Source organism: Anabas testudineus, chromosome 21 (assembly GCF_900324465.2).
Source record: "Anabas testudineus chromosome 21, fAnaTes1.2, whole genome shotgun sequence".
NCBI classification, from domain to species: domain Eukaryota; kingdom Metazoa; phylum Chordata; class Actinopteri; order Anabantiformes; family Anabantidae; genus Anabas; species Anabas testudineus.
The window spans coordinates 14,189,700-14,212,662 of record NC_046629.1 but is presented as its reverse complement, the minus strand read 5'-3'; the positions used below and the strand labels follow the sequence as shown (position 1 = coordinate 14,212,662).

Genomic DNA, 22,963 nt, shown 5'->3' with positions numbered 1-22,963 from the left:
AGAGAGAGGGAGGGGGGGGGACCTGCTTGCTATATTTCACATCGGAAGCCTACAGGTCATAGAGTCTGTCATGGGGCACTGTATAGGCGTATGACACGGTGTGTGTGTGTGTGTGTGTGTGTGTGTCAGATTGTAGGCCTACCTTAGTTTTTTGGGAACAGAGTAGTCTACTTCTATCACCTTTCCGTGTAATTCAACTTTACCTGTAAGGGCGAAAATGGACAGTGCAACGTTAGCCGTGTATATGGAAGCTGGAAAGGCCTACACAGCAACACTTTGAATCACTTCATCAAGTAGGTGCGTCCCCATTCAAACAGCCAACCCCATGACAAAAAAAAAAAAAAAAAAACCCCAGAGAAGAAGTAGCCTACTACGGCTACGAGGGCGCGTTGTGCGCCACGGCTGCGGCGTTAAAACCCTGCACGTTTCGATTAAAACGGGGGCACAAATGTGGCATGTTGTGGGTCACAATAGAGGGAATCGGCGCCAAAATGAAGCATGATAAGCTTATATAGTGTGTGTGTGTGTGTGTGGGGGGGGGGGGGTAAAATGGGCAGCCATGCTTTCCACTCCCACAACCCTCACAGTGCAATGAGGGGTATTTCTTTTTTTTTTTTTTTTTTTTTTTTTTTTCCTCTACTCTCTCAGTAAAGAATGCAACATCAAAGAAGAAGATGGCTTGAAAGGGAGAATGACTTGTACTCTTTTCTACTCCGGGCGGCTGTTTCTTAATTCTCCGTGTCGACCCGTGTGTGGGTTTGAAGCGCTCCTCGGCGAAGCCCGAACACGGCTTTTCGTTACTATTACGAGTGGCCTGGCGCAGCACGGAATTAGCGTCTCACCTCGTCCCCCCCCCAAGCTACCTGTTTATTAGCTCTTTCCTCCGGACCCCCACGACCCACCTCCAAGACACCTCGTAAAAACATAGCCAGACATCAGAGGAACAGGGTTCCGACGCGTTTTCCGCGCTCCCTTCGCCGTGCTCTCTCTAATAAAATCAAGATAAAAAATAAGTGAAAAATAATTATGCCTACCCGAACTATCAGACCATCCCATACATTCCAGAGGGTGATTGCAAAGTAGCGCCCCGCACTATCGGAATCTCCAAAATATAGGTTATTGTGCGCGTAAATTGCGTTACGACGGCTCGTGTTTTCTTTAGGCAAACGGGCACTAAAACCCTGAGTGTGTCCCGCGATCGATAATTTCTCCAATTTTTGTTGGAGCGTGCATGACTGAGCGTTCATCTAAACTCTGATGGCACACGGATGTGATCGCAAACAGTGTCCCGAGCAAAGAAAATAACACACAAGCAATGTTTAATATTTCCCATTTCGGATACCCACAGCTATTGTGGTTTTTTAACCTGATCCTCGCAGTTTGACTGGCTGTGAATTTTTTTTTTTTTTTCCCCCTGTCACTAGCAGCATCACTTATCAAATCCACACTTACCAGAAAGAGTCTCTATAGCCTTTATGGCCGAGTTCTGATCGGGGAAGTCCACAAAAGCATAGCCGGATTTCAGTAAGACCTGGTCGGCCACTGGCAGCTTCCTCTCCCCAAAGAGCTGCTTCAAGTCCTCGACAGTGACCGAAGGACTTAAATTTCCAACATATAGTTTGTTCATGATCTGAAAGGAAAAATCTCGAAGGGGTGTCAGGTCTTAGAGTGAGAGAGTGGCGATATTCAGAGAAGTAGAAAAAAAAAAATAAAATAAAATAAAAAAAAAAATAAAACAAAAAATAAAATAGAAAAATCAGCTGGGATTTAAAAAGGCAGAAATCACCCCCAGGAAATTACTAAACTATCGGCGACCCCCCAGCACCAACTCTGGCCCTGGTCAAACTCTTTTAACAGGGACTGGGGAAATAAGTGTCGTTACGACGCTACTCTGGAGCCAAGCGCCGCCTCTAAATAAAATCTCCCTTAAAATCACAAGAAAAAAAATGTTTGAAGGTGCATGTGGGATCACTCCTGCTTTCCCAGCCTAGGAAGTGTGTTATAGTATGAAAGTGGCATGATGATCACTGGGTACATTGAGCAAAGGGATGGGCTTAAAGGAGGCAGAGGGGTTATTTCATCAAATCATAATAAGGGCCGTGCCTTGGGTCCCTCCAGGCTGGGGGGTAGCAAAAAAAAAAAAAAGGGCTACTGTGTGGAAAATCAAGTCGTTGTCACTGTACTTGTCCACCCAAACAGTGTCACTGATCCACATCAGCCTGCTTTTTATTTATTTACGAGCAACACAGAAATATGGATTAGAAGAGCGGCGGAAGCAGGAGTGGGGGGTGGGGCTGGGGGGGGGGGGGGGGGTCCAAACGTCGCCATGGTCGCCTGTTAGAGACAGCTATTAGCTCATAATAAACACATTTCTAACATTTACATCTAATTTGGTGTCACTTAGGTGCAGTTATGGAGCTGAAAATAGCTTTAAAAAAAAAAAAAAAAAAAAACAATACAGAAAGTGAAACCTCCAAACAGACATGCTTGTGAATTCTGCCCATGTGCAGAAGCAACAGTGAGATAAAGTATTCCTCCAGGTTTGCTGGTGTGCCCCCCCCACCCACCCCCCCAACACCATGACCAAGGGTGAAAACCTCCACTGTGTGTGTCCCAACGTTATTAAAACACGATGCCACCATCAGTTTGCATTTGCAACCTGTGCACAGGCTGCTAGTAAGACATCCAAGTGCAAAATGCAAAAACTGAGCAAACATTTATTTTTAGAGGCTGTGGAGAAGTAAGGGGACTCCTGGTCCTGTTCAGGATGGGGGGGGGGGGTCTATGCAGTGCCACTCAACAGAGCCTGAGCCCATCCACCCCAGGCTACAGGCATGCTATATATGCTACATCTGCAGTGCTCATGCATGGATGTGTAGTCTTTTACCTACACTAGTTACCGAGGGGTGGAGCCATTGCCTGCAGCACTTGAGTGTTTCTACATGTGACTGGCCTGTGCCTTGGAACATACTGCCACCCCACTGTAGTGTGGAGTGCCAACAGCAGGAGTGACCATACTTCTCCTTGTTTACGTCAGTGTGTGAAGGGAGGAATGGCCAAGCTGTGGCCTATTTACAAAACAGTTCTTTACTTTCCCGATGACATGGTAACACAGTTGTTGCAGGCTTTTCTGAGGCTCACTCAGACCTGACGTCACATGTGCGTTACCCACACTACAGCATCACTGCGTTCATCGGACGAATATCCAGTTACTTATTTTCATCACTTGCGTTTTGCATGTTCACCGTTTTCCTCTGGGAGTGGGAAGACGTCTCTGCACACAGAGGATTTGTTTACATCCTTTACTGTTACATGTTTTACCCAATCAGGTCAACGTGCTGACAAATCATGCAGGGAAACCAGGAATGACCTCCACTCAGAAAAAGGAAAACGACCTGGGACTGGAAGGGATGTGACATTTGGGGACGTGGAGAAGAACTGCTGACCAAAACAAACAACACACACATACGTACATGCAGACTTGTGGTAAAAGAGGGAAATAAATAGACTTATGCAGTTTCCAAGGTGTGGTCGGCTGTGTGACTGGTGCTGTGTCTGCTCATTGGTCTTGCCGCTTTCCACTCTATCTAAACACTTCACACACACACAAAATGATTTTACCTGATTTATCTACACCTTACCTACAAGTATTCCAGTTAAAAAGGCTTCCATACCAGTGCAACCCTCCTTACTGTGTTTTATTCATGATTCCCAATAACCTTTACTTTTTAAACTTTTTTTATTTGAAGATTCAATGTTTTTCATCCATAAGAAACAGAAATTACAGCGCTGCCATCTGAATCAACGACAGTTTATTAACAAAACACAGAGGGTTACAGGGGTCACTAGAGAAGAAAAAGAAAGAGAAAAAGAAATTACAGTTACAGTATACCCTCCGAACTAGTTTCCTGTTGTACTGTTGAATCCTGTGTGATAAAAATACTTTTTACATTATTACTAATGTGTAGACTATCACAGTTCATCCTCCCTGTTATGCTGTGCCGTAAAACCAATGAATAAGAAAATCAAGGATTCTCAAGTAGTTTTAAAAAATTATTTTAGTTTAGTGTTGTGTGCGTACTACTACCTGTAGAAAACCGTGCTTGTTTACTGCACATTTACTCAATGATAGAGTGACTACTCTGAAGAAATGATTTTTACATTTGAAAGAAAGCTTATTTAATTCACTAAATATAGAATAAAATAAAATAAAATAAAAAACATAGGTATGACCGCTGCATTAAGAAACGAATGATTTTTACTGTTGCTACTCAGGAGTCTTTTTTAATGGTTAGTTCACCTAGATTACACAAATACACAGAGTTAAATGAAAAATGTTAATAAAAATGTCAATTAATTTAGGTGAATCAACTCTTTCAATAAAGAAACTGCTCTTCTTTCATTTGAGAGTTTGACAGTCTTTTGACACTGCTGGCTAAAAAAATCTCCAATAAACTGAGATGGAACAAGTCCTACTTTTTTTTTTTTTTTACTAGACTTTACAGTAAGTCATAGGTGCTGGAACCCATTTGGCCTCCTCTGTCACCACTAGGGGTAGATGTTGGACTTCAGTTCCCCACTCTGCTGTAACTAAACAGTAAACACTAAACTTTGGAAAATTAACTTGCTGCATCTGCTCATGAATAAGCATTCCCCATATGTTTGTTTAAAGACTGTTAAGAATGCCAACAAATCATCATTTGACAAATATGTTTTTGGATTTATTCTGTTTAGGTTAAAGTTGAACCTGCCTGAGCAATAAGAAGTGCTATTTAAACTACAGCCTCCTAGTCATTAGCCTGATCATCAGACTCAACCACCATGTTGTTTCACATCATTAATATTTTAACTGGAAAAAAAAAATCTGAGATGTGATTAGAAATTCAGAGGTCTGGAAACAAGCTCAGGGAATATGAATCACAACATTTTCCCAAAGGTTGGAACATTACTACATTAATCATACATCTTTTACATGACCTGGATGAGGTCAAATTTTGTTACACATAGTGAAACAATACAAATTTAATAGAACAACTAGTAGGATAGTTTTAGTTAATTTCTCATAGAAATACTTTACATCTCAATGAAGCTAATCTTGTGCCCTGGCTCTATCCCAGTGGGTGTATCAATGGTACAACACCTGCTTTTTAACGCAAAACACAATTATTTGACATGAATTAAATTGTCAGTTTGGATGCATTCTGTAAATATTCATCAGTGCGTACTTAAAAGGACTTAAGTGGTAGCTTGGACCCAGTTGGTTTTTGCCGTTTGTATGAGGAAAGTGTCTGCACTAACTCACACAAACTTGGAATGACCTGCACAGCACTTTCTACTATTTAGCTACAAGAAGTTAAATAAGACATAGACAGAGGATTTAATACATCCTTGTTTGTATTGTAACCTTAAAACATTACATGTTTTAATACAATGTTATGCTGACAGGAAGGACACGAGTCAAAGTGATAGAATCAGTTTTAATCAATCCAAAGATTAAATTTCACTTACCATACAAAAACTAAACCATTAATAACATGTACGCCAGATGTTGCCCATACATTTAAAACTATAAATATATATATATGGACAGATTGAGCAAGCTTACAGTTACTGGTCATGTACATTAGAAAACACAAGTGTGACGATCAACTTAAGAAACAAAATCTATTCTGAAATCAAATTTACACTTTACACAATTCCTATCTGTGCTTAGGAGAGGGAGGCTTTTTGCTGGACTGAAATATTCAGTAGCGCCCTGTGAAACAAAACAGTTATTAGACAAACTCCAACTCTCTGAAACCTGTTGAATCCACCTATAAACCAGTTGAGAATTTATGAAAAGGACTCACGGGGAGAATAAGACCGCGATCTGGACCGAGACCTATAAGCCCCCCTGTAGTATGGTGATGGAGATCGTCTTCTAAAAAAATGTTTGCTTTCAGTCAATCTCAAAGGAAATTTAACAATAAAACTGAAAAAGAGGGGGATTCATTTTCCAATTTCAATCTCGGGTTTAGTGGATAATCTGGAAATGTCACCTGTATGATCTGTAGTAGTCCCTGTCGTCATAGCGATCGTAGCCACCCCTGTCGTATCCTCGATCATACCCACGGTCGTAGTCACGTGAATAGCGTCGAGGACCACTGGGACCACCTCCTCCACTATACAGAAGAAGAAAATAATTAGAAACATGCTTTATAACACTGTTACAATTCTATTTCCTCTTTATGCTATATTGATGATATTTTAATATTACAGAAATAAATTGGTTTTCAAGTCTGCTGTTCATAAAGTTAACTGCTGTTTTAACTGAGCAGATAAATAAAATGGATTTATCATGCACATGTACGGGCAACGGGACCTATTTCATTTTAATGAAAGCAGAACTTAGGTCTTTACATGACTCATAACTATTAATAACAAGGAGCAACAACAAGCTGGACCTTCAACTAACTAATAATCTTTTATGAGTAGACATTCAACAAACTAACATTACAAGTGTGAGTTGCATTGGCTCAGTTTTGTGTTTATTTTGCAACTCTGATTATATTAATTATATAAAAGACATTTATTTTTATAAGATACAATATACAGATATGGAGGAATTTATTACGTACATTAGATGGCACACAACTACAAATGTTTTTTAGCTAAAAGCATCTCTTTGAGTAAACTGAAATTAAGCAATTCACCACTAATGGCTAGCCTCCAAAGCATCCACCTAACCTTAACCAATAATGTGGCTTTTTCTACTTTTGCGCTAATAATGCCAGCCTACTACGTGTGTGGAACTTTCCCTTTCCCGTAAATTAATCATTTTGATGTCCACAAAATATGTACTGTTGTTAATCTTTATCTTTGATGGTCTAGATCTGATCTGAAAAACCTGTTAAGTGGGGGAACTGACATAAAACATCACATGAAATGTGGTAACATGACGGAAATACACTCATTGTTTCATATGGCTTACTATGTGGGCCGGCCCATGTAGATACCAGGGGTTGGGGTGTGAGGCCTTTTTGTGATGGAGAAATCTACTCTAATCCTACGACCATCCAGCTCCATGCCATTGGCTCGTTCCTTTGCCTGACATTGAACAAACAAATAAAGTAAATCCTAAACACCACAAAAATACTTGTGTTTGCCTTTCTCAACTCATATTCTCATACCTCTTTAGCATCACCTGTGTTCTCAAAGTAAACAAAAGCGAAGCCCCTGGAGCGCCTTGATTGCTGGTCATACACAATACAGACATCTGCCAGGGGGCCATATTTAGAGAAGACTTCCCTCAGATCTCTCTCTGTGGTATACAAGCTCAGGCCAAACACTCCCAGGCAGCAGTTTGGATCTGGATTTGCCTGCAGTTGTAAACACATCAAGGTTTGAAAGAGTTGATATGTAAATCAGTTTCCATTTTAACATATCAGATATATATAAACTGCTGAAGCAGCATTGTTTGGGAAGTAAAATGGACATCCAAGTAGAACAGACAGTGCTGACAGATTTGTTAAAACATACATCATTGAGCACTTACACGATTGCCAATGTGCCTGCGGCGATTGGACATGGGTGACCGGCTGTGGCTTCTGCGGCGGCGCTCTCCACTGTAGGATCTACTATGAGAGTGCCGATGATAGGACCTGGAGTGGGAGCGAGATCGGCTGTAATACCTGTGTGAGCCACGGTGAGAATGGGACCTAGACAGGTATAAACAGAAACACCACATTCACATTGGGTCTATGGCAATTCACTTCCAATTCTTTTGCAGCTGCCTCAAAAGACAGACTAGCATCACGTCCATCCTGTCAGTTGGCAGGGTAGAGTTTTAAAGAGCACTTTAAATCCAAAAGCACATTTAATCACCCAGATTTGGACCTGGACCGGGACCGAGATTTGGAGCGGGAGTGTCGGGAGCCCTCTTTTGAATGGGCAGATGAGTGAGCTGGAGAGTGGCTTGCCGACTTCCCTGAGCCCCGTGGACTCCTGGATGCAGAGCGAGACTCCTGAACAAACCACACACCAACACACACCTTATCAGCACCAACATCTGGACAAATTGAGAAATTAGCCTAAATATTTTAGAAGAATTAAGACTATCCTGTGAATAATACAGACAAGAACAGAATTTATGAATGCAAGTTAATACTATTGTGTGTAGCCATGGATAATGTCACATCAATATGATTACATTAATCTATATAATGAAATTTGTTAACATGATGAAAAAACTGAAAGTTGTCAGTTGTGTAAAAATTGTAATGAATTTAACTGATGTGTGTTCTACTGAGTAACAAGAACATGCACGCATTTGACAAACAGACCAGAAAATTACTTAGTGCAGTGACCTTATGCAGATTACTTCCTTAACTTGATTTCTGTAACTTCATTACTTCACATTATTCTTCTTTCTTCAATTGTCTTATTTCTTCTTACTTCAACCATCTCACACACTGCCCACACTTCTTCCCTCCTCATGTTATAGCATGCATTCAACAATTCAGCTTCACACATCTGAGCTTCATATTATTGAAAATAAAGTGGACATGAGACTTCTTCCGCATTTTCTTCGTCCAACCTTAACCTTTATGAAAAAGAAAAGGATGAAGAATATATGACTGCAATTCAAACTGCACCCTCATTCAACTTTTAACGTGTTACGGTATTATGGCATGCATGTGAATGTTTCAAACCACATAATGCAAATCTTCAGTGTTAGCTTTATAAATATTTCACTTTCAGTGGTTGTACATTCACTGTTATAACCTGTCAGCCAATTTCAGAAGTGTAAAAAGCACTGTATGATTGTCCAAAAAACTGGTTCCAAAACTGAAAAGAAAGCATGCAATCAAATGTTCATCTAATTGTTTCATTCTGGGTGGTTTGGTGTCTGCACAATAAAAAACAGAACAAACAATACTGTTCTATACACATAAATATTGACAAGACACTGCAGAATAATTTTGACTGATTACTTTTCATTTGATCTGTTTTGTAATAATCAGTACACGATCAAATAAAGTCTTCTACATGGCCTTCAAGGTAATCAAGTGAATTTCAAACCACTGAAGGTGAAAGTCTGTTTATAAATCAATCCAAGCATACAGTAGCTCAAATGACACCAAAATGCTGCTGTCTGATGTCATTTACATAAACAAACACCATACTCTTACAATGTGGGTTGAGGAACAGCTGGTTTAAAAACGGCTACAATTGAAAAAATATGTTCAGATATAAATTAAGATTAACCTCTAATTTGTTCATTCACATAAGGGTACATGCTGGGTGTAACCTAAAATGTACAATTTAGTATACTGCTATAAATTGGCCTTTGAACACCAGTGTGTTCACAGGTTTATAAAATGGAAACACTGGCCAGTCTACTACGACAGAAACATGAATTCCTGACTATGGTATCACTATATTGCCACAATATGACACTGTGAGTTATTGTAAATAACACAAAATATTGCAGCAACTTATTTTAATCTTAAACAGTTTAAAACGTTTTGATTAACACAACTTGCAGTGCTCAAAATGAAATAACGTTATCAAAGAACATACTGACATTACTGAGATTAGGTTGTGTCAGTGTAGTTAACCTGATCTTTTATTGATCTGATATTATCTACTGTGTCAGACTGTCTAGAATATTACAGATACTGAATTAAACTTCGTTAAATGCTGTCTTCTGCTTAAATACTGCTCGGTTTCTGCACACACACCTTAAAAGTCCCTTCAATTACATAACGTTACCTAACGACAATATAACCTGTGATGGAAATATTTCACAGGTTATATATTTAATGTTACAAATTATTAACGTTAACGCTAAATGATCAAACGTTCATTCTGGTTATCCATATATTTATTTGTTTTTTTATTTGGCTCCTGGACCAAGTCTTTCCACAGCACTTCTAAGAAATGGCCTGATAGCTGACTAGCTAGCTAAACCAGCTAGCTAACGATTGTTAGCAGAAGCTAACGTTCAAAGCTTATGGTACGTTTTATTAACTCAATAAATGTTATGAACGTTTGTTTGTGTTTCGTAAAGTAACTGTTGATGCAGAAACACATCTGGGCTGTACCGTCCCCTAACTAGCTACCGTTATCTATCTCACGTTAGGTAACCAACATAGCTAACTAAATACAGCGATGGCTGTTAGCTAGTTAGCTACAATTTCAGTTTCATTAGCCCATTCATTTAGCTACATTAGCATTAGCTCTTTAAATATATTACAATGAGAATTCTAACAAAGCTCATACGTACCCGTCCTTTGTCGTTATCACTCATTTTAATGACACTGAATTTATCAGTGAATTATAAATGACAGCTAAGTTAGTATGTGTGCTCGGTGCTAACCGGCTCACAACTCTACACTGTGTGTGTGTGTGTGTGTGTGTGTGTGCACTGTTGGATCAGTCAGCTGGGTTCGGATCCTTGGAGAGATGGACTGTAGGATCATGATCACAGCTCTCCTCTGGGTATATTAAGGGCGTTTGTTAATAAAACTTGCATAAAGCAAAAAAAAAAAAAAGAAAATAAATCAATAAATCAAATGCTTCAACTAAACAAAAGGTCATTCAAGTGATCAGTGATGAGCTAGAGGCAACATTAAGGAGACTGAACCAACTTTAAGTTTAAGTTGAGTTTCAGAAGTCTTTTGATTGCATATTCTGTAAAACTAACCGTAGGAGCTCGTTTTGAGATTGCAGTGCGCTGTGCATTAGGTTCACCAACTCTTTTATGAGATGGGATTTGCAGCGAAGCAACAGTTCAATAATACCATTGCATACTGCTTAGGTTGAATACCTGATAATTATTGTGGGGTTTCCTCAAAGTTGTCTTTAACTGAAGACATTCAAAAGTGAATAATGGATCATTAAGCCTTCGAAACAAGTACTAACTTCATTTATGAATGCATCTGCAGATTGATTATATCTGTAACAACAATAATGAACATATAATGATGTAAGAACACATCACTATTAGCCTTTTACTGTCTGTCCCTTTCATTAATTTTCAACTGCAGTTTTATTAAGACGCCGAGGTGCAAAATTACACCTGTTGTGTGGCTGTGGCTGGACTAAAATGTGACAGTAATCAACTACACTGAACTAATTGGACTGTTTGATATGTTTAAAACTCCTGAACCATTCAGGATTTAGGTCAGCGGAAGAAATACAGTAAAACTGAATAAACTCTTAATCATTCCACATGGGTAAGCAGACATGAAGGGATTTGTCTTTTTCAAAAACAGGTCGTCTCTGCAAGATAAGGATGTGACAAATGTGTGTAAAACAGACTATTACTGTTGTACTGTCTTTATTTAAACTGGACAGAAGGTGAGAAGAAGGCAGAAGATTCAACAAAATAATGAAGAGATTGTAGATTGGTGATTTTTGTTATGTTAGTGCAGCTTTTAGTTCTTCCTTACGCCATATTATGACAATGTTATAGCAGATTAGTAGATTGCATTGAGTGACCACTGAACAGGACATGGCTAACAGAAGTTTGCAATTGCTAGAACATGATAAGAATATGGAGGTGGTGACCACATACTCAGCTTGAAACCAGCATTTTTAATTCAGCATTCTACAAAATGTAACAGAACATGTCAGAAATAAAGAATAAAAAGGGATCCAGTTACTCAGCGGGACCTATAGTGAGAAATGCAGAAAAAAATGGGTCAGTTGTAATGAATATGTAATTTTAGTGAATTGCCACTATAAGTGAATGTTCACCTACCACAGTCATAAAGGACATTTATTTTATGAAGATCTAGTGCACTGGGTCCATCTCGCTGTCCAATAGGAATGTAAGGATCTGGTTTGGGGATTATTGTTGGTCCACCACCATCAGAGAAGGCATACCTAAAACAAAGATACATACAATTCTGTATATGGTAGTAATGTCCTGGCCACACTTTCCAAAACCTATAATTCTTCTGCCTCAAAGTGGAACTCACCTTCCATAATGCATAACAGAACTGTAGTCATATGGGCTGTTGAGATTGTTTGTCACCTGTTTCTTGAAGTTGTGAATGTGGTCTGTCGAAACACAAGAAAGGAGATAAGTGGTTTCATGAAAATATCAACTGAATACTGAAGCATCACACTTTGCGGGTGGTCTTTCATCCTAACCTGGTATGATGTTTTTCCATACAATTGTGACGTACTGGTCTCGGTCAGAGCGGGACTGCTCATGTACAAAGCCAAGAGCATGCATAAATTCATGGGCGGCCACTCCTGACCACATGCATCCAGGAGACTGTAGTGACATGATCTGGCCTCCTCCAGTCTGCCCCAGAAATGACCAGCAGCTTGAAGTACAGGACGGGTGTGGCATTATAATGTGAAACCACCCCACAAGAATGACTGTACATGTGGAAAGCAAGACTGATATTACATGTGAAGGTCATATGTAGCTGCCATACTTACCCATATCTCGGCTGAATATCAATGAAATTAGTTTCGTGAGTCCGTGGAACAAACTTGATGCATGTGCCAGAGGAAATGTCTTCCATCCCAGTTTCTATCGTGATCCTGTCCATGTCGTCTACCATGAAAAGCAAAGTTTGAGTCAAAGGTTTTTTAACAAAAATGCCTTTGTAACACCTCTTGATATTTTTATCCATACCATATAGTGGAGAGAGGAGGTAGGGTATGTAAACAAACCCATCAACAGATTTAGGCCACAGACAAGCATTGCCAGGGCATGTTATGGCACTCTGTAAGTATGAGCTGGCAATATCTCCGTCTCTGATCGCCATTCCTCGGGGGAATCGCAACCCTGGTGACAAAATTGTTGTTTAGAAGATATGGAATAGCCTGAATTTCTACAATTTATAATATACCTTTCACTTACTGGCATTGACTTCCAGGATTTGATCCATTACATTCATTTCATGAAGATCTATAGTTTCATCTAGACAAGAAAGGAAGATTTATTTATGATACTGTATTTCAGTCTGTCGAGTATTATTTACATTCATGAAAGAGTATAGTTTCCCAAGAGCCTACCTGAGTACTTCCTTTTCAACCTCACCTTTCCCTCATGTTCTCCTGTAGAATTCTGTAGTACAAATATACATAATAACATCATTTGAAAAGCATGATAAGGATAAAAGAGGGTTTTTATTTTCATTTTTTTTCTAGGTACTGACCTTAACAGGTAGAGTGAATGCCTGGGTCAGCAAGCCAAACCAGACACCCAGAAGCATCATGGTAGAATGCATTGTTGTGTTTCAGACTGCTATAGGAGTTTCAGTCTAGAGTCTTCCAAGGCAAAAGCCAAATGAACTCCTCACCTCCACTGAATCTATATACCCGCATTCACCTCCTGTGCTCTGTACTGATTGGGCACATGATGATCGCTCATTGTATGTAATTTACCCGCGCCTGCTGCTGATCCGTAACAGGTGGTCCAGATGCTGACCTTCACTTGTGCCCTGTATTTACCCCGTGTTATGATTCAGCACTTCCGAAATGAGACACTTAAAGGTGTTTTGCTGCTGGATGTGCTGCATCTCAGCAGTTCCTACCTGGAGAATAACTATCCACCCAGTCCGACAGACCAGCAATTTGTGTCTGACTGAGATGGTAACCAGTTATTTTATGATAAACTTAGTTCGTAACTGTCTTGACAACAATCATTTTGTCACGTACATAAGTATATGAAAACAAATCCGTATTCTTCCCCAAATATTATTTCAGTTCTTATCAGGGGGCAATTTGAAAAGTAATGACTGAGGGAAGAAGTTAATGTGATAGCAGTTTATGAAATCCTACCTCTGTGGTTCTTGCAAAAACGTTCATACAGTCAAATTTCTTTATAAGATAAGAGTGTTTGATTGAAGGTACGGATATATTTACATCTCATATCAGAAGCTGGGTCGATATTGTACCCTTGTAAATGTTTACGTCAGTCTTTCTCTGATTAGAAGAGATTCACAAGTATGCATTTATTTCTCTTATTCAGTATATTAGACATACCAAAAACTACTACTAGTAGTACTTCTATATATATTATTATTATTATTATTATTATTATTGTATATTATATATTTATATTGTATGGTAATATAATGGGGACAATTTGACTACTTCAAACCAAGTCACACAATGTTATATGTAGAATTTTCCTGATTATTTTAGCACAACTTTACCCACATGTCCATCAATACACCATTTCAAAAACACAGACAAAATGCTGATAGAAAGCTTGAATCAACTTTTATTTGAATTATTTTAATCATTTAAAAGCAGTTAACTTATTATCTTCTAGTACACTCCTCTTTCACTCCTCTTTCACTTCACTTCACTTCACTTCACTTCGAGTAGTAATCATCATCGTCACCTGAAACAAGAAATAGACACAAATCAAACATTTGACAGTGAGCAACATATCTACTATTGTAAGATTGCTCCCATTGGTTTAATAATTACTTCATTATATTATTATTTATTTTTAATAATTAATAGAAGATATTTAAGGAGGTATGGCACCAACCACATTGATAAAGCTTGTTGATTTTCATCTTGTCAATTTGACTGAGAATCGATGTCTGGCCCAGTTTTACGTCTTTGCTGCTCTTAGCAATGATGGTTGGCTGTCCATCCTGAGAGTAGGCATACCTAAACATACACAGATATTACATTATAATGCAAACACCAATAACATCATTACATTATTAAGTGATCTAACTCAAAGCTACACTACTTACATCCCAAAGTGCATAATTGAGCTGTAGTCATATGGTAAGCCCAGATTGTCAGTCTTGAATTTCTGAAAGTTCCTCAAACGATCTGTTGAACATTGGAAAAATATTTTCATACTTTATTCATGTATGTATTAATTTTAATTTTAGTTTTTTTTTTAACTTAGTATAGGAATGCAGTTTTGTTACAAATATTCTTGGACATTTCATTTCACCAATGCCAACCCCCTTCCCGCCCCTTTAGAATTACCCCTCCAAATGTTTTCCCACATGATGGTGACATAGTTGTCCCGGTCAATGCGTGACTGCTCGTGCACAAAGCCCAAGGCATGCATTAATTCATGGGAAATTACTCCAACTTGGAGGCAGTTAGGGCTCTGAAGAGATAAGGTCTGTCTTCCACCACGTGAACCAAGGTAGGACCAACACCTAGATCAACACACACGTCCAGACACAGAACGTATGATTAGAAAATATGAAAGGAAAGCACTTCTTCACTCAACAGCATGACGTGCAAGGTGTTCAACTCTGCATTTCACATCTTTCACGCACAGAAACAACACTGCTTCTAAAGCAGTTACATTTTCATTATGAACTTCAAAGACAACTGCACCATTGAATCAAACTTTCCAGGCGAAGGCTCTTACCCAGACTTTGGCTGAATGTCGATGAAGTCTTGCTGGTGAGTCCAAGGAACAAACCGCACACAGGTATCCCTCTCTACATTTTCCATTCCTTTCACTATCTGATTTTTCTCCAATTCAGCTGTTCATTTGTTCAGACAATGTAGACAAGGCACAAAAAGAAAACTGATTATAAAGGTGCTGAATGTTTCAATGTATCAATCTATGATATATTGCAATTTTTAAAACATACTACCAAAATGACATACAGTACTCAGGTGAAAGTTTGTATGCTATGTAGACATGTCCATCCACTGACTTAGACCAGAGGCAGCTCCGTGCAAAGCAGACTTTGGAGCGCTTTCCAGCAGAAACAGCAATGTCTCCATCTCTGAGACTGGTAGTGCCATCTAGGATTCGGGAGGCTGAGAAGAATATAAGAGGATGAAAATCGTTCTAAACTGGGCTGCATTTGTTAGAGTATGTTGTGTAAAGAACTTACCTTGGTTCTCGTTAGTTTTAATGATTTCATCCATCGCTGTGTTACCACCTTGCACGTCATGCTCTTAAAAAGAAGAGTTTTCAGTCAGAGTTTGTGCACTTTTACTACAGTCGCACATACATCAACAATTTGTATTTACCTTTATAGCCAATGGGGCTCCATTTTGGGTTTAACAAAAAAGTCTGTAAGGAAAGACAAAGTTGTTTGAAATGTTTTGAAATCAGTTACTGAATCTCTTTAAATTGTAGTCCACCTTCCATCCCATGCATATTTACCTGAGTATGTACAGAAGCAAGACAGGCTGAGACAACGCACAAGAAGATAATCCGCTCCATCTTTGCTGGTCAGGTATGTCTTCAGTGTTGTCATTTTTCCTGAACTAACACCTAGCTTTATAGGTGTTCCCGATTACTATCCTGAGGTAATACCCATAATTATCTCAGGTAAATAACAGGGATACTGTTATTTGTTTGTGAGTGCGGTTAATCCCCCAAATTAGTTTGATTCTTTCATAAACAACAACTCCAACAGCAGGTTAATGTGAGGTCTCAGTGTGTGTAATGACAGCTCCACTTGAATTACTAGCTTTAAATGAAATGTTTTAATGTTTGGCACAGATTTGTGGCAATTGAAGGCTTTAGGAGTGTAATAGCGCTTTTCAAGGGTGCTGCTTTCTTTCTACCTAAACCTAAACTAAGCTTACCACCAGCTAACATTCAGTGTTGCCCTGCTAAGGTCAAATGAAAAGTAACGCTCGAAAAACCCGAGAATGATCGTATTATTATTATTATTAAATGTAATATGTGTGATAAAAAGTGACGCCCGAACAGGGACTTGAACCCTGGACCCTCAGATTAAAAGTCTGATGCTCTACCGACTGAGCTATCCGGGCTCTGACAGTGAAACCGGAAGCACTTCTTATAAAGCCGCGAAACTGAAATTGCTCCTATGACGGATTAGAGGCAGGGTCACTAACTCTTGTAATACAAATTTACAAAAACAAGATATCATGACCGCATTTTCTGGACATGCATTTCTAACACAACATGAAGATTCTACGGTACGGTAAACTTCACTTGTAACATTAGCCAACTGTAACGTGAACTACCCAGCTAGATGAATTAGCCAGGTCGGTAATGTTAGCCACAACCAAGTGCGTGTATATTAAAGTTTAGTGTAAGTTGTCATGATAAGCATATTAAAGTAAAGAGACTGCTCTGACTTTTCGTTAAAGTGTTACTCTTAGCACATCAAGTTAAGTTACGGTATGTTAACGTTGTCGTTCCTCTGCAGGCGCAGATCAAGGAGCTGCAGCATGCTATCCACGAAAACACTTGCAAACTGGAGGAATTCCAACAGCAAAGACTGCGTGTTGAGGAGGACATAATTAAATTGTACCATTACTGTGATTAGCGTATTTACTTTAGTTGATAAGTTATGTTTAAAATATAAAAGAAAATATATGTGTCTTAACCTGCGTCCCCTGTGTGACGTAATTGCGTAACATTTACGTAGGAACGGCAGTAACTTCAGTTTATTGACATTAATGCACATTAACACACAACAAAATGTATACAGAGACATTATAGGTCACATACACACAGTGTGATATTTAAGTGTGTTGACTCTCATTTGCAGCACCAAAGAAACTAAGCAGAGGGTGGAGTTGATGATGGAGAAAAGTGAAGTTGTGGACGTGTTACAGCAATTTGGTCATCTGCTGCAAGAGGAAAAACACCTTTCTGAGCAACTGAATGGTCAAGTCTCCGCAGACAGGTATTGTAAGGTGTGCATAGAGAAGGAAATCATATGTGCAAACCCGAACTGTACATTCCTTGTCTTTCAGCAACCAAAATGGGGATTTACAGGAGAGGAGTGAACGTTTCACAACCAAGACCAGAAGTCTTACTGCTGAGATTGTAGCAGTGAAACGACATCTGGCAGAGGCCAAGGCTCGTAATATGGCTGGTAAGGTGACTAAAAGGTTGTCTACATCTTGGTGAGTTTATTTGAAATAGCTTGTAATATACTGTCCGTCTTTGCCAACAGCACAAGTTTTGATCCAAGCACCAACCAGCAAACCCAGGAGAAATCAAAGCAAAGTCAAGGGAAATGAACAATTTAATGATCATTTGTAGATTACTGGCACATTTTAAATTGCACTCTGTGTTTATAATTACCTTTGTTTAATTTCTTGGATTTAATAAAATGTTTGATCCAGTCTTGTCCTAGAGCTACTTTTAGTTCATATCTCAGTAGGGCATCTCACTAGACATCCTGTAGTACTAAGTCAATTCCATAGTTGCAGTTTGTCCATCTGCAGTTCATTTGTGTACTAGAGCTTTCTTTTTAGTTTTATGAGACTACATTTGTACTGCATCACATTTACGAGGACAGCATCACACAACGTACACTTTTTACTTCTTTAAGCTTCATGTCATCCCTTTAGATAAATTAAACACATTTAAAAAGTAACATTGCAGCATTTTAATTGCTCTGATAGACTGTATTTCAATAAATAGAGTTCAGAATTGAAATATACATTTGTATATGTATTGTATTTTAAAATCTACTAATTATTTTCTGGATGTAAGCTACATACAAATGATTTTATTATTGTTACATGTTAATAATTAACTGAGTGCTTAGATTGTAAACTAGTGCCATTATAATAGGACTCCATTATAATCCGCAATCAACACCGTGAGATAAAATATTTATACTAACCACCGCATAATGCAATCTGATATTTAATAAAATATGATGAATGCGTATATTTAAATAAAGAGGCAGTAAAACATGTGAAGTGTGTGTTTAGTTTTAAACCTTTGGTCAGTAAACGCCTCTTTATTGAAGCGTTATTGACGCTTCGGGGCTTCCGTAGTAAGTCATGAGGAAGCGGTGAGTAATGTTAGCACAGCTTTGTCATCAGTGGGTGTACTTTTATGGTAAGTTGCTATTTTTAAATTAAGTCTTATGTATATTAGTTGTAACGACTTATCAGATGAAGGGGAAAATAGCTCATCCTAATACAAACAATGGTTGCTAGTCACTACTACACGTGTCACTTCAAGAACCGTGTGGTCACATTTAGTTACGTCAGCGAAGATAACAAGAGCGTTTAAAGTAGAAACATTAGCTGTATGTTATTAGCTAGCATGATATTGATGTCGTATCGGACACAGTGAGCTTGACTGAACTGTTAGATAACCAGTTAGTTACTGATTACATGTCTTATTATTTTGGTAAACGTCAAACCGAGGACTGTATATGACGTGGAGTAAGTTTCTCTGTTAATTATGTCCTAACAGGTCAGGAGGTATAACAATGACGAGTCGTGCCGATTACCTCTCCGTCTTCGATTTAAGTCCAAATGATGAGGCTTTGATTGGGCTGAGAGAAGTGAATCCTTTCCTGCAGCAGACTGGAGACCCTAAACAAGCCCCATGTGGTAAGAATTGTAGCTGTAGTTTCATGTCTCCAGTAAAGACAATACCCTTAACTTTCTGTCTGTTTGAAACTTGGCCTTCCACACAGAGGTAGAAGATGAATGCCAGGAGGATGCCAGACAGCGGGAGCGCAGCCTGGCTAGAGAGGTGTCGGACAAGATGGTCTGCTCAGCCTGCAGATGCCCCTTCAGTGGTCGAGAGGAACAGGTGCTCATGCATCTTCATACATCACTCTATTCAGTTTACAAAGATCTGTTGCTCTTGACTGTGGATTGCCCTTCTTTAAATCTCAGATGGAGCACTACAAGTTAGACTGGCATCGCTTCAACTTAAGGCAAAAAATGTCAGGATTGCCCCCAGCCACTGTCGAGGAGTTTGAGAGGAAGACTGGCGCTGGTGAGGAGACATATCTGGCTTGTAGTTTCACTATAGATAAGGTAGGCAATCTGACATTATTTTAACAACAAATTAATTTTCATTATTTTTCAGGAGACATGTCAAGTATTTCTGGCTCCGAGTCAGAATCGGAGGACTCGGATAGTGATGACGGGGAAACAAGTAGTAATCTCACTGGCACAGATAATGAGAGCTCAGCTGATACGAGGTCAATTACTGGCCGGCTCTTCAGCAAGGTGGTGTTTCAGAACTCATCAGGACAGAATTTATCAGTCTATCGCTGCATTCTGCATGGAAAGGTGAGAGTCCAGGACGGTTGTGTGTGTGCTGCTTATGTAATGCTTTTAATTTTTATGAGGACTTCATTTTCTGTTTGTGTAATTTAACAGTCACATGATGAGCAAGATGCAGCATCTTCCCTAATGTCTGTAGACAAGAAGACTGTGTGGGTTGTTCTCATGACAGGTGGAGGCCACTTTGCTGGTGCTGTATTCCAGGGGTAAGTGGACGTTTTTTTGTATTATCACCACTTCAGATTACATGTTAGGGATGGAAGTATTAACAAGGTAAGACAGACAACTCTGGGGTGTGTGAGTAATTTACCCAACACACTGTGTTTATTATACAGAAAAGAAGTCCTTCAGCACAAGACTTTCCATCGATATACAGTACGAGCTAAGCGGGGCACTGCTCAAGGACTCAGAGACTCTCAGAATCGCAGTCACACACCAAAGTCAGCAGGAGCCGCTTTGAGGCGACATAATGAGGCGGCACTAGTCAAGGCAGGTCTACAGTCCATTTAAGAGCATCACCATTTTCACCTTTAGCAGGCAAAGCCCACTTTCAATTGTTTAGAGGTCAAAGTAAGCTAGTGTTGAAGATTGAATCATTAAACATAGCTAAACATTTCTGTAACCATGCACAGGATATCCAGGACCTTCTGGTAACCTGGGCTGAATACTTAAAGAAGGCTTCTGCAATATTTGTACGAGCTCCTAGCTACAACAAGGCCATCTTTTTTGGTGGTCAGTCATCTCCGCTTGTGAAAAAGGATTCCAGGATCCGTACTCTTCCATTCGCCACACGCAGGGCAACGTTTCGAGAAGTACAGAGAGTGCATGAGGTGCTTTCCACTGTTCATGTTTATGGTAAGCTGAATTACATACTTGGAATAATAACAAGTTGCCTGCTCATTGGTGCCAGGGTATAATCAAAAATATCTTAACACAGGGAGAGACACAGACATGTCTGCAATCTTCAGTCCATTGAAGAAGGCATGGAAAAAACCTGTCAAGCCTGCAGCACAAGTATTCACTGAGCAAGAAAAAGGTAACATTAAAAAAGTATTTTTGATTGATCTATTTTGATTGTTGTTACAATTTCAGCACAAAATTACTTTTCTGAAATTTGGTGCATCTAATTTTTGACAGCAGCAGAAGAAAATCACAATAACTCAGATAAGGAAGAGGGTGAGATCCAGCTGGAGATGGTTCAGCTGACATTAGGAACTTTGGACCTTAGGGAGTATGAAATCTGTCCCTCCAGGCACAAGAGAAGGAGGAGGAGAAAAAAGGAGGAAGCCAAAGCGGAAAATGAGGGTAGGTCTGATCCAGCGTGACATCACACAAGTGATTATAAGTACATTTCAGAGACTCAAACAATGGTTATTCATCACACTAAAGTTCTGTAGGGTTTATGAAATTCATTTTCCATCTGTGTAAAAGAATTAGGTAACACGGAAGCAGATAATCAAGAAGAGGAGGTGCCGCAGGCTATGCCAGCAGAAGACGCCCCTCGAGAGACACAATCAAAGAACAAGAGAAAGAAGAAAGCTCAGAATAAAAAACAACTGGAAGGTGGGTTAGGTCTTTTTTCTTTGTTGTTTACGTTTCACCTGTTTCTCAATCTCAATGTCATTATTTCCCTTTCTGTCTTTACAGAAAATGTTGATGAATCATGGGAGTATGGCCTCAGGGATGCCCTCTTTACAGCCTGCAAGGTTGGGGATGTGGACACTTTATGTAGACTCCTCGAGCTACCTGTAAAAAATTCGGAAGGTCCAGAGGGGACAGAGAATAAGCTGTCAGATGCACCAAGTCCCCTGACTCTACTTAACAAACCCATAGACTCATCAGGGTTCACTTTGCTGCATGTTGCATCAGCAGCAGCACAAAAGGCAGTAGTTAAGCTGCTTCTGGATGCAGGAGCAGACCCAGCCTGCAGGTATGGAGAATTAATAGTGTTGGTAACTTTACTAAGAGTAAAATTTTAGTGTGACAGTTTGCAGTGAACGTGTTGTACCTGTGCCCAAATGGGTGATTTTCACAATATTTTGTTATAGGGATGACAAAAGGCAGACCCCATATATTGTTGCCCCTGACAAAGACACAAGGAATGTCTTTCGCAAATACATGGGAGAGAATCCTGACAAATATGACTACAGCAAGGCACAGGTAAGAGGTAACGGTACACCCACTAATGACATGTACATTAAACAGAAGCAGAGCACTTATGGTTTACACCTCTGCAACTCAAGGTCCCTGGGCCACTAACAGAAGAAATTGAATCCAAAAAGACAGAGAAGAAAAAGGCTCAAAAGGCACAGAAAAAACAGCGAGAGAAAGAGCAGCGGGAGGAACAGAGGAAACAAGAGTTGGAGGCAGACGAAAAGAAGAGATTTGCATCTCTGACTGATCGTGAAAAGGTAAACTCATTTTATTGCTGATATACAATTAATGTTTTTCTTCTCACATATTTGTAAATATTTAGTTTTCTTTTTGATTATAGAGAGCTCTGGCAGCAGAGAAAAGATTAGCAGAACAAGTAGCTGCAACAGGAGTCAGCCTCTCTCACATCAAGTAAGACCATTGTATTTCTAAATTAAATATATAAATGTAATAATAAACATGTCTACTGCTATTTATTGTGCAATTTGTGTTTGTTTGCTTTGATCACTAGGAGGTGCTGGTTATGTGGCGAGTCTCTGCTTGGAAAGATCCCATTTCACTACCTGGAGTATTCCTTCTGCACACCTCGTTGTGTCCAAGCACATCGAAAAGCAAATACTCTTGCAGGCAAGACCTAACGTCTGTGAGGAATTTTTCTGTTGTGAGGAAGCTACCTCAGTTAAAGTACATGTGAATTTGTACCACTGTGTTAACACTCTGCTCTGTGTCTTACCAATGTGCTACTTTCACTTTGATCCATGGACACATTTCAAATATAATTTTCTAATTGCTGCTCATCTTAGACAACAATAGATACTATACAGTGATA

General features: G+C 39.3%; 5 protein-coding genes and 1 non-coding gene across 12 annotated transcripts in view; 1 reads left to right on the top strand and 5 right to left on the bottom strand.

Moving 5' to 3' along the window:
- Positions 1-1,942, bottom strand: part of igf2bp2a (insulin-like growth factor 2 mRNA binding protein 2a) — a 42,781-nt gene extending 40,839 nt beyond the window's left edge. Inside the window, exons 1-2 of one of the 2 annotated variants that reach the window (XM_026375546.1) lie at positions 1,453-1,942; positions 143-203 (exon numbers count right to left, since the gene is read on the bottom strand). In XM_026375546.1, coding sequence (XP_026231331.1) covers positions 143-203; positions 1,453-1,627 — 236 coding nt within the window. In that variant the 5' untranslated portion in view covers positions 1,628-1,942. Of the gene's footprint in view, positions 1-142; positions 204-1,452 lie in introns of those variants that run through there. The other variant, XM_026375552.1, reaches the window with a different exon arrangement.
- Positions 1,943-5,463: 3,521 nt separating this feature from the next.
- Positions 5,464-10,396, bottom strand: tra2b (transformer 2 beta homolog). Of its 2 annotated transcripts, XM_026377439.2 has the most exons (8): positions 10,268-10,396; positions 7,864-8,003; positions 7,535-7,697; positions 7,170-7,358; positions 6,971-7,086; positions 6,039-6,161; positions 5,850-5,920; positions 5,464-5,755 (listed from the first exon to the last, which is right to left on the bottom strand). In XM_026377439.2, the coding sequence occupies exons 1-8, from the start codon at positions 10,289-10,291 to the stop codon at positions 5,745-5,747; spliced, it is 837 nt and encodes a 278-aa protein (XP_026233224.1). In that variant the 5' UTR covers positions 10,292-10,396; the 3' UTR covers positions 5,464-5,744. The 2 variants fall into 2 exon arrangements, with proteins under 2 accessions (XP_026233224.1, XP_026233223.1); XM_026377438.2 differs by having other exon boundaries at positions 5,464-5,920.
- Positions 10,397-11,644: 1,248 nt separating this feature from the next.
- On the bottom strand, positions 11,645-13,252 carry LOC113172824 (high choriolytic enzyme 1). Its single transcript, XM_026375852.1, has 9 exons — positions 13,164-13,252; positions 13,021-13,072; positions 12,866-12,925; positions 12,638-12,790; positions 12,439-12,556; positions 12,142-12,320; positions 11,967-12,048; positions 11,747-11,871; positions 11,645-11,658 (listed from the first exon to the last, which is right to left on the bottom strand). The coding sequence occupies exons 1-9, from the start codon at positions 13,233-13,235 to the stop codon at positions 11,645-11,647; spliced, it is 855 nt and encodes a 284-aa protein (XP_026231637.1). The 5' UTR covers positions 13,236-13,252.
- A 963-nt stretch (positions 13,253-14,215) lies between these two features.
- On the bottom strand, positions 14,216-16,203 carry LOC113173096 (high choriolytic enzyme 1). Its single transcript, XM_026376392.1, has 9 exons — positions 16,118-16,203; positions 15,982-16,024; positions 15,843-15,905; positions 15,610-15,765; positions 15,365-15,482; positions 14,968-15,146; positions 14,724-14,805; positions 14,510-14,634; positions 14,216-14,356 (listed from the first exon to the last, which is right to left on the bottom strand). Exons 1-9 carry the CDS (start codon positions 16,175-16,177, stop codon positions 14,328-14,330), a joined length of 855 nt encoding a protein of 284 aa, XP_026232177.1. The 5' UTR covers positions 16,178-16,203; the 3' UTR covers positions 14,216-14,327.
- ankzf1 (ankyrin repeat and zinc finger peptidyl tRNA hydrolase 1) lies at positions 15,211-22,879 on the top strand. Of its 5 annotated transcripts, none has more exons than XM_026376388.1 (20): positions 15,211-15,399; positions 16,091-16,190; positions 17,136-17,618; positions 17,689-17,810; positions 17,892-18,790; positions 19,154-19,293; positions 19,380-19,498; positions 19,585-19,687; positions 19,781-19,986; positions 20,077-20,186; positions 20,316-20,469; positions 20,613-20,835; positions 20,918-21,016; positions 21,118-21,285; positions 21,412-21,543; positions 21,628-21,910; positions 22,029-22,140; positions 22,224-22,391; positions 22,475-22,545; positions 22,646-22,879. In XM_026376388.1, exons 6-20 carry the CDS (start codon positions 19,170-19,172, stop codon positions 22,770-22,772), a joined length of 2,199 nt encoding a protein of 732 aa, XP_026232173.1. In that variant the 5' UTR covers positions 15,211-15,399; positions 16,091-16,190; positions 17,136-17,618; positions 17,689-17,810; positions 17,892-18,790; positions 19,154-19,169; the 3' UTR covers positions 22,773-22,879. The 5 variants fall into 5 exon arrangements, with proteins under 5 accessions (XP_026232173.1, XP_026232171.1, XP_026232172.1 ...); XM_026376386.1 differs by having other exon boundaries at positions 15,211-15,427; XM_026376385.1 differs by lacking the exons at positions 15,211-15,399; positions 16,091-16,190 and adding an exon at positions 16,207-16,902 and having other exon boundaries at positions 17,136-17,236; positions 17,481-17,618.
- trnak-uuu lies at positions 16,662-16,734 on the bottom strand. The gene has a single exon. It is a non-coding gene; the product is annotated as a tRNA-Lys (tRNA).
- Positions 22,880-22,963: the final 84 nt, after the last annotated feature.

Excerpts from the sequence above, each read along its gene's own strand:
- LOC113172824 (XM_026375852.1), bottom strand. The coding sequence starts at position 13,235 with ATGCATTCTACCATGATGCTTCTGGGTGTCTGGTTTGGCTTGCTGACC. Across the intron at positions 12,557-12,637 it reads CCTCCTCTCTCCACTATATG|ACGACATGGACAGGATCACG; the intron begins GTATGGATAAAA and ends TTTTCATGGTAG. Across the intron at positions 12,321-12,438 it reads GATATTCAGCCGAGATATGG|CTGCTGGTCATTTCTGGGGC; the intron begins GTAAGTATGGCA and ends CTGTACTTCAAG.
- tra2b (XM_026377438.2), bottom strand. The coding sequence starts at position 10,291 with ATGAGTGATAACGACAAAGGACGG. Across the intron at positions 7,087-7,169 it reads ACACAGGTGATGCTAAAGAG|GCAAAGGAACGAGCCAATGG; the intron begins GTATGAGAATAT and ends GTTCAATGTCAG. Across the intron at positions 6,162-6,970 it reads TACATGGGCCGGCCCACATA|TGGAGGAGGTGGTCCCAGTG; the intron begins GTAAGCCATATG and ends TCTTCTGTATAG.
- ankzf1 (XM_026376388.1), top strand. The coding sequence starts at position 19,170 with ATGACGAGTCGTGCCGATTACCTCTCCGTCTTCGATTTAAGTCCAAAT. Across the intron at positions 21,286-21,411 it reads AGCCAAAGCGGAAAATGAGG|AATTAGGTAACACGGAAGCA; the intron begins GTAGGTCTGATC and ends TCTGTGTAAAAG. Across the intron at positions 22,546-22,645 it reads GTCAGCCTCTCTCACATCAA|GAGGTGCTGGTTATGTGGCG; the intron begins GTAAGACCATTG and ends TTTGATCACTAG.
- LOC113173096 (XM_026376392.1), bottom strand. The coding sequence starts at position 16,177 with ATGGAGCGGATTATCTTCTTGTGCGTTGTCTCAGCCTGTCTTGCTTCT. Across the intron at positions 15,906-15,981 it reads GAGCCCCATTGGCTATAAAG|AGCATGACGTGCAAGGTGGT; the intron begins GTAAATACAAAT and ends CTTCTTTTTAAG. Across the intron at positions 15,483-15,609 it reads CAAACTTTCACCTGAGTACT|CTGAATTGGAGAAAAATCAG; the intron begins GTATGTCATTTT and ends ACAAATGAACAG.